Source organism: Hipposideros armiger, unplaced genomic scaffold, assembly GCF_001890085.2.
Source record: "Hipposideros armiger isolate ML-2016 unplaced genomic scaffold, ASM189008v1 scaffold_43, whole genome shotgun sequence".
Lineage (NCBI taxonomy): Eukaryota > Metazoa > Chordata > Mammalia > Chiroptera > Hipposideridae > Hipposideros > Hipposideros armiger.
The window spans coordinates 2,203,576-2,212,532 of NW_017731393.1; the positions used below are offsets into that span (position 1 = coordinate 2,203,576).

Below are 8,957 nucleotides of genomic sequence, written 5' to 3' on the forward strand. Positions count from 1 at the left end.
GTTTTAGAGCTGAGGAGACAGGGCTTTGGGGAAGGAGACTATTGAACTGCAACTCGCCTGCGCGTGCACAGAGTAGAACCTTCAGTGTGGAGACTAGAACCTACTACTTCTGTGTGTGAGTACAGAGCCATTTCCACTGCGCTGTAGGAAGTGGAAGCCTGAGGAAGTGATGACTAAGGAGCATCTTACCCACCGAGCTATCCTTAAAACTAACGCTTAAGGAGAAACCATGAAATGTTTCTCTCACTCATTCACAAATACAAAACAGACAGTCAAAAAGGGAAGGAGGAAACCTAAACTGTACTGGTATCTTTTGAACACACCAAACAAAAACACATCAAATGAGTTTGTACAAGCTACCAAATACATTTCAACCTAGAAAATAACAGATTCCTTTTTATTCAAAAGAGACCCCTTCAGGGGTAGGAGAGGCTGTTGAGGAAAGTCCACTCATTCAAAATGTAAGTCTACTGACTGCAGGAAGAGTGGTGAGAAAATTGCCTGAAGAATAGGACACAGGCACTCCTACAGCTCAGGAACATTTAGTGCAGACTAGCTGAGTGAGTTCGGGTGCTAGCAGGAAAGCACTGGGGGAAATCCGGTCACTCTACTTTTCCTTTGTGTGTCCACCAGCTCTTAGAAATCCTCCTCCATGGTGAGGCAGCCCCAGGCTACTGACCTCTCCTCCCGCTCGCGCTTCTGCTTGCGGGCGTGGCGATCCATCACGCTGGTCTTAGTCCTCGTCTTCTTCCACGAGTAGTAGAATTTCACCAGACTTGCTATGGATTTATCAGGAAGCTAAATAGAAAAAAACGAGTTGGTTTAGATTTAAAGCTAACCTTTAAAAATCAAATGTGTTTAGATACACATAATTAGGATCACTCTCACATGTTTAGAAATGTCCTAAGTCACAGCCCTTTTTCTCCAATAAGGAAAAAAATTCATGAAACAATTCTCATCAATACATTTTCAAATTACTGCAGTTTCACTGTAAGTGAAACTTAGTCCATGAAAGATTGTAAAGTTGTAAAGTCAGTTAAAGATGAACCAGAGTTTTCACACACATAACTTCTGGGTTATTTTTAAAAAACTCATTTAGCACTAATGTAATAGCTGTCAATAAGCTTTCACGGTAGACGTCCATCAAAAAGCATTCTAGAATCTAAAAAATAAGCAAACTTTTCCCAGGCAGACAGGGCCCCATGATGCTCCACCTCATCAAATAGCCATCAAGGATCCTTTCTGTTCGTCTAATCTTCTGGGGAGTCACACCAGGGGAGACTGGGGTGGTGGTGGGGGGAAGGGTTGAGTTACAGCCATCAAGCTGAGAGTTGCCAGGAAGGAATCGCCTCACCACTGTAATCTGAAGCCTGTCATCCACCCAGCAGGAGCAATGAGCTGCTTTTTCTAAAGGGAGCTTTACTAAAAATGGGAGTGCTCTTGCTTGAGAGAACACGCTCCCCTCAGGTACACTGCAGAGGAGGCTGGAGGGAAACACCAGAGGTCTCCCCTACTTACCATTTGTTGGATTCTATGAAATGTTTTCCCATGAAAACTAAAGGCTTGCTCAAACAAGACTTTATCTTCCACAGTCCACTCATCTGGGAAGGGGGTAAAGTTGGGCAAATCAGCCAATGATTTTTCAATATTATGCTTATGCCAAAAGAGCATCCCAAGAGCCTAGAAAAACAGTATCAGTAAGATGTTAGACCAAAGATGTGAATGCAACATTAACATGAAAACGAGGAGGCTGGCAAAGAGTGTGTACCTCTTTACACCCCAATTAATAAACAGCCAGCTTGAACGGACTGACATGTGCCCTTCTGTACACTACTGCATTTATCCCACAGGCCCAGCGGGACACGGTCCACTATCCTCACTTTCACATTAGCACATGGAGTCTTGGAAGTGAGGTGACTGCCAGCGTCAGTGCCAGTAAGGGCGAAAGCAGCGTGGCTCTGGACTCCGTGCCCCCAAGGCCATACTCTAAAGCCTCTGCACACCAAGGGGGGAACTAAGTGATCACAACACTCAAGCCTTCGTGATGCTTTCGCCCCAAAAATGCAACATAAATTCAGCTCAAAGGAAAAAAATATACAAATGGGTGAGCAACAAATTAGAAACAAGAGAGGGAACTCAGGAATACTTTCCTGAGAAAACATCTTGTATTACAACCCTAAAGTGAAAACTATCATACTTTTGAAGACTAGCATCCTTAGAAATTCATACAAGTATATTTATTGCTCACCCAATATTTATACTTTCTAAATAGAATAAATAATTGATGATTTTCTGGGCAGCTTGGTCAAGTTCATAAGTAGGACTGGAAAAGGAGACGCGTACATTTCTTGCCCTGAAAATTCCTGGGACCCTTATTGTAATTGGCTTTTCTAACAGCTCTACCAAGGTAGAAGAGTTAAAAATAAAGACCAAGGCTGAAAGAAAGTGTCCAATTCCATATAATCTCAATTACGGGGACCCTCAGTGACGAGGATAAATGAGAAGTGTTAGTAACTTACAGGCTGTAAAATCTAGATCAATGCCAAGGAAAGCATGAGTCCAACTTAAGGTGCTTATTTTAAAAATAGTAATTAGAAATAAGGCTGAAATAAGATACCACACTCCTGGAAAAAAAACAAATCTCATGGACTTCTCATTAATAGGCTCTAACCAATTTTTAAAAGAAAGCTTTAGTCAAAATTTACAACCTGAAAGTGATTCAAAACAATCAATATTAAAACACTATAGATTTGAGTGTGACAACATGAGTCAGGATAAAAACATCACACAACCACAAAAATGACGAATCACATATTCATATAAGAAAGTGTCCAGCACCTTAGTGCCCTGCTGCCCTCAACACTGCAGACCTGCAGAAATACACAGATGCCTTTTGAATCAAAGGGTCCTCTCACACTCATCTCAGGCAGTGACAAGGGGACCGGAGCCTTGGATGTATGACACTGCTAGGAGTCACCAGAAAAGCTGCTAATGCGGAAACACCGCTAACTCCACACGCAGAACAAAACAAATGTAACAGGTTAGCTCTAAAAACCCACGTTCAACCACAAAAGAAAGCCACGTCATACCTGTTCCATGTTGTACCCGTGCTTCTCTTTGGCAATGGCGATGTATTCGTCCACTGAAAAACAAGACAGGAGGCCAGTGACCACACTGAGGGCAGAGCAGTCTGCGGGCACTAGAATTGCACCTCAGGCCCACCACGCACAAGACCAAACTGAAGATAGACAGTTAACAAAATAGAATTGTATAATATGAGCCCATTATGGATCTCACATACTGTATTTCCCCATGTATAAGACACACCCTTTTTTGAAAAATTTGGGGTCTAAAAACTGGGTGTATCTTATACAGTGGTTGTAGACTTTTTTTACTTGCATTTCCTGCTTTTTTCGCGCTTGGTGTTTTTTTTTCTTGTTTGTTTTATTTTTGGCGCTCCTACAACCAGGTGTATAAGACGCACCCAGGTTTTAGACCCCAAATTTTTTGAAAAAGGGTGCATCTTATTCATGGGGAAATATGGTATATAAATCCCACAGAGAAATAACTGAAAAGATACTCCAATATTAACAGTACTTATTTATCTCTGGATGGCAAGAATATGTTTTGGTTTTTTTTTAAACTTGGTTTGCCTTAAATTTTCTATTATAAAGAAGTATTTTATTGGTACTCTGAAAGATAATTATTTAGAAATATAAAATATTAAATTGGGGTTCATTTTTAATCTAAGCCCAGGTTGAAGAACAAGCAACCTACTGTTATGTTAAAAAAAAAAAATCAATCTAGGGCCGCCCGACTGGCGCATTGGTTAAGAGTTGGCTTGGGACGCCAGCTCTGAGCAGCAGGGCCCCGGTTCAGATCCCACATGAGAGCCAGTGACACTGCGCCCTTTACAGCTAAGATGGTGAACAACACCTCAACCTGGAGCTGGGCTGCCATGAGTCACCAGCGACGGCGTAGGCTGCAGTGAGCTATCGTGAGTGGCTGGCAGCCAGTATGAGCTGCCAAGAGCCGCTGGGAGCGGCAGTCCAATGGCCGGTGACTGATCTGCCTCAGCCGGGAAGAGAACAATGATAATACCAACATGGGCCAGTGAAGTGACGTCCTCCACTGAACAACAAAAGCAACTTGTCTGTTCCCCTCCCCCAATTTCCCAATAAAAATCTTAAAAAAAAACACAAAAAACTAAGGGGCTGGCCGAGTGGCTTGGTTGATTAAGAGTGCAAGCTCTGAGCAACAGGGTCGCCGGTTCAATTCCCACATGGGCCAGTGAGCTGTGCCCGAGGTGAGCTGCTGCTGAGATGCCAACAGGTGGCAGGATGGCTCAGCTGGTGAGAGCATGTGCTCCTAACAACAAGATTGCCAGTTTGACTCCCACATGGGATGGTGGGCTATGCCCACCCGCAAGTAAGAGTGAACATGGCACCTTGAGCTCAGCTGTCCTGAGCTGTTGACATGTGGCCAGATGACTCAGTGGTTAGAGCATGTGCTCCTAACAACAAGGTTTCTAGTTTGACTCCCGCATAGGATGGTGGGCTATGTCCACCCGCAACCAAGATTGAACATGGCACCTGCTGCAACCTGCCGACGTGTGGCCAGATGGCAAATGGACTTGGAGCTGAGCTAGCTGCGCCCTCCACAACTAAGACTGAAGGACAACAACTTGGCTGTTCCCCTTCCCCAACTCCCCAACACTATTTCCTTTCCCCAATTCCCCAATAAAATCTTAAAAAAAAAACAATCTAAGATAAATTCCATGAGCCAATGCCTGGTACTTGCTTTCAAACTCCAACCCAACGTGGCAAGTGCCAGCTTCAAGTACTAAGGGAAACACCAAAGAAAGCTGACTGACTCAACCCCCAGGAGAATCTGTGACCCCTGAAGGTGTTCGTACTTCCACTTTATATGTTTAGTCTTCTTTCCAGAAAAACAAGACTATTAATCGACAGCACTCTTTATAAATTAATGTATGACGTTTCTTTATAAATTACAAAAATAACTCATAGTCAAAAAAAAAAAATCAAGCAGCATAGAATTGTATGAAACAAACAGTCAAGTTCCCACTAGCCCTGTTCCCTCTCCCCCCACTAGACCTCACTCCCCAAGTGAGATGACAATTTAGGGCTGAGGAAACGGGTTTGAGGGGTTCACCTGCCCAGTTACACAGACAGTCCACACAAGAAGCCCAGAGAAGTCAGAGCCTAGCGGTCTCAGTACACTGTTCAGTCAGGCCACAACCACCCTTCTGAACCGCAGTGTAAATGACAATCAATTTAGGAAAAAGAAATCAATTTTGAAAGTAAGTCAAACTTTTTTTGTTTGTTTGTTTTGTTTTTTTTTTCAGCTGAGCCATCCTGCCGCCTGTTGGCAGCACAGCGGCAGCTCAGCTCGGGCCGGGCATCGAACCGCTGTTGTTCAGAGCTCCCACTCTTGAGTGAGCTCTTAACCAACTGAGCCACTCGGCCGGCCCTCAAACTCTTTTTTTAGCATGTATTCTAATACTAGGGGAAATTTTTTCCATTGATAAAAAGTCAAATTAATTCAAACAGTAACTACATATAGTACAACTCAATATTAATTTCAATACTAAGACATTTTCTATTTCCTTTTTTTAACATTTCCTTACAAACGACTGGTTACTTCACTCAGAATGTAGTAAAATTCCAGTTTACATGACAGTCAGTGAATGACAAACTAAATGACCTTAGTTTGTCACACAAGTCAAAACTGGTGATTTAAAAAAGGGGGGGCAATTATTCCAAAGTGTGTGTCCCTTGCTTATTACTTCACAATAGGGTGGGTTATGCCAAACACGAGAAAAATGTTCAAAGGTTCTTAAAAAAAAAACAAAAAAACACAACAGCTAATGTGAGGTGAGGTGGCACTGCTGAGAGGAGTGGGTGTGGCACTCATCCTGGACTGGACCTAGATGCCAAGGGCAGCACATGAGACCCCGGGGGGGGGGGGGAACGACCGTGGGCTAGATGATCAAAACTAGGTGACGAGAGTACTCAAGTCAAGAACATGTAAGGGGAAGACAGAAAAACAATCTACAGTGAACTGAGGGTCAGTCCTGGAGAAGGTCTGCTTTGAAGGTTTCTTCTTTAAATAAATATTTGGTGAGCGAACAGTAAATGAACCTCAAACTTCCGCTATCCAATCTCAGTCCTGAGCCGAGTAAGGAATGTGTGATGTGTACATATGCTGTCTAAGCAAATAAACACACAGGCTGCCTGCACGCTGCCCGGGAGCCTGGCCAGCCCACCTCTCAGGCAGGCGGCCTCTGTGTGAATGTGCTCTACGCATCAGTAAGAGTCCACGAAGTCTGTCCCTGCTGTCACCAACCAGATTCACACATCTTTTAGATTTGCTTGGAGACCACCCTAAGGGCTCAAAGCTAAAGTGGAGGAAGAAAGACCTCTATCACTTGAAATGTCCCCCAGGTGCCTTGAAGGCGTGATGAAATAAGTTAATATATGGGGAGGCTGGCAACTTGTAAAAGAATCACCATCTAATACCCACTGGCAAAAACACAAATTTTCATTCCTTTCATTGTCTCCAATGTCTAATAAGGATCAGACAAACATTTGCTGAATGAATGTTGGGGTGTTGTGATATGTACAATGTCAACATTTTAGGTTTTTCTAGCAAGTGTAAAGGCAGCACAGGTTAGGTGCGGAGTAAGAAAGACTCAGGCCCAACGCTGATGTTCTCTCTCCCTCCCTCCCTCCCTAGAATGAGTTCTTAGACATTACGCCACCCCCCCACACACACACACACACATATTAGCGCCACAGTTAAGACTATCTCCTTTAGCAATTCCTTGACCTTCCTCGGAAGCAGCTCTTATCACCTACTCTGAAAGCCACAGCACAGTAGGACTGCTCCTCTCTCTCCTCCACGGAATGTTTTGGACCAGCCAATTCACAGTGAATACTGCACTTGTACAAATAAAGAGGGCTATCCACAGGCCTTGTTTCGTCCTGCCTTCCTACTCGACATAGTCCTGAGCTCTTGTTCCCTTTAATAATCAGAGGGACGTAGCTATCTAGCATAGTTTTTAGAATCTCCAGTGCCTTCCCTTCACCACCCTCCCTCACTCCTTTAGAGGGCATGCCAGTAGAACATGATGAAAATGGAAAGTGTGCAGTTTTCAAAACCTCCCACGTGGTTTCCTTAAGCAAACATAAGCTTTCAACCTAAGAAAATCAAATTCACTCCCAAGTATTCTCATAAAAAACAAAGGACGACCAGATGCTTGGCCTGGCGGATAAAGGATGAATCAGCGAGGGGAGCGAGAGATACAAGGTACCCGAGACAAACCGTTCCGACACAAAGAAAACAGACATCCTCGGGGACTTTTCTAATACTTTCTTATTTCTGGCAACAACAATCTTGATTTTGCCTCTGAAAGATGAAAGGTTAACCAGAGTCAGTCCCCATCTGGGGGTGAGGAGCCAGGCAGGCCAAGCGTCAGTAACTAAGATGTGATCAGATGACCAGCAAGGTCCGTGTGGCTTCAGGAAATGCCAGGCCGTTTTCACGGGCTGGGCCTTTGCACCCACCAGCCCTCCCCGATGCACGGGGTACAGTCCCAAGGAGCCATCTGGGTGCAAGAAAATGCAGGTCTGTCTTGGGCAGCTTAGCTGATACCCTAATCTGTCCGTCAGAAGCACAAGAATCAGTCACTGACTGAAGTGTATGTACTCTGTTTTAAAAATTATCTATCATCGCATAATGCAATTATTTTTTTTAAAAACTTGAAAATTACTACGGAAACAACCAAGAATTGTCCAATTTAAGTTATGATTGGTAAATATATGCATCACCCCAACTCTTAAAAAAAAAAACAACAACAGACTGTACAAACCACTGGCTTTTTCGACAAGCACTTACCATTCTGGAAAGCACAGGTAAGTGAGTTATGTTTGGAGGTAACATCACTTAAAGGTACAGTGCATGTGAGATTCATCAAAACATTTACAAAATTCCTAAAGCCTAATCATACATTTACTGAGCAACTCTTACTATGTGCACAGCACTATCAAATGCAGGCAAAAGGAAAATGAGCTGATTTCCTGCAGGAGCTTGAAATAACACACAGGTAACAGAAGAGAACATAAATACATAAAATAATATTATAGATGTAGGATAATATGGGAATGCAAAATAATCAGTAAATAATGATGATAATGATGATGCTAAATCAAGAAAAGCTTCCTAAAAATGCAACGGTTATACTGATTAATAACAGTACCTAACATTTAAGAACTTACTATGTGCCACTGGTCTAAGCTCTTCACAAGAATTATCTTTTTAACCCCCTCCAATAATTCTATTATCACTCTCATTCACAAAGGAAGAAACAGAGGCTCAGAGAAGTTAGGTAATTTGGCCAGGATCACACAGCTGCTAAGTAGCAGAAATAGGACTTACATAAACTCAGAGTGTCTGACGACAGGACCCATGGAATTGAACCTCTACACACTACCCTATCTCTTGAGTAAAGGAGATCGCTGGAGGGGGAAGGGCACTTCCAATAGGAACAGTCTCCATGGTCCAGAGAACAGAGAAGGCTAATGAACACAGTCTATCTAGCTTGAATGCAGTTAAGGAACTAGAACTGTGGTTGGTGAAGGAAGCGATGCGACCTGAAGGTAATAGATAAACGGTTGCCTTGTGCTAGGCTTCATTTGTTTCTATATTCAAGCTGTAACCTGATGAACTACATACCCTTAGTCGTCAAATTCAACTGCAAAAAGGGGAACGAATGCACAAGAAACTTGCCACTGTAACCTTAACTCACCCATCCCTCCCCCTAGAGACTGCAGTCAGGACACCTTGTGAGCTTGCACCTTCTATGCAGAGCAAGAGGGTGACACCACAGGTGGGTTGAGGACAAAGCACTAGCTTTAATACAGCTTTTAAAAACGCTT

The 8,957-nt window shown here is 43.3% G+C and overlaps 1 protein-coding gene across 1 annotated transcript in view; it reads right to left on the bottom strand.

The window, feature by feature from the left end:
* RCOR1 (REST corepressor 1) overlaps nucleotides 1–8,957 on the bottom strand; it is a 57,751-nt gene that overhangs the window by 20,788 nt on the left and 28,006 nt on the right. Inside the window, exons 2-4 of the mRNA XM_019639397.1 lie at nucleotides 3,090–3,142; nucleotides 1,519–1,680; nucleotides 680–798 (exon numbers count right to left, since the gene is read on the bottom strand). Coding sequence (XP_019494942.1) covers nucleotides 680–798; nucleotides 1,519–1,680; nucleotides 3,090–3,142 — 334 coding nt within the window. The remainder of the gene's footprint in view (nucleotides 1–679; nucleotides 799–1,518; nucleotides 1,681–3,089; nucleotides 3,143–8,957) is intronic.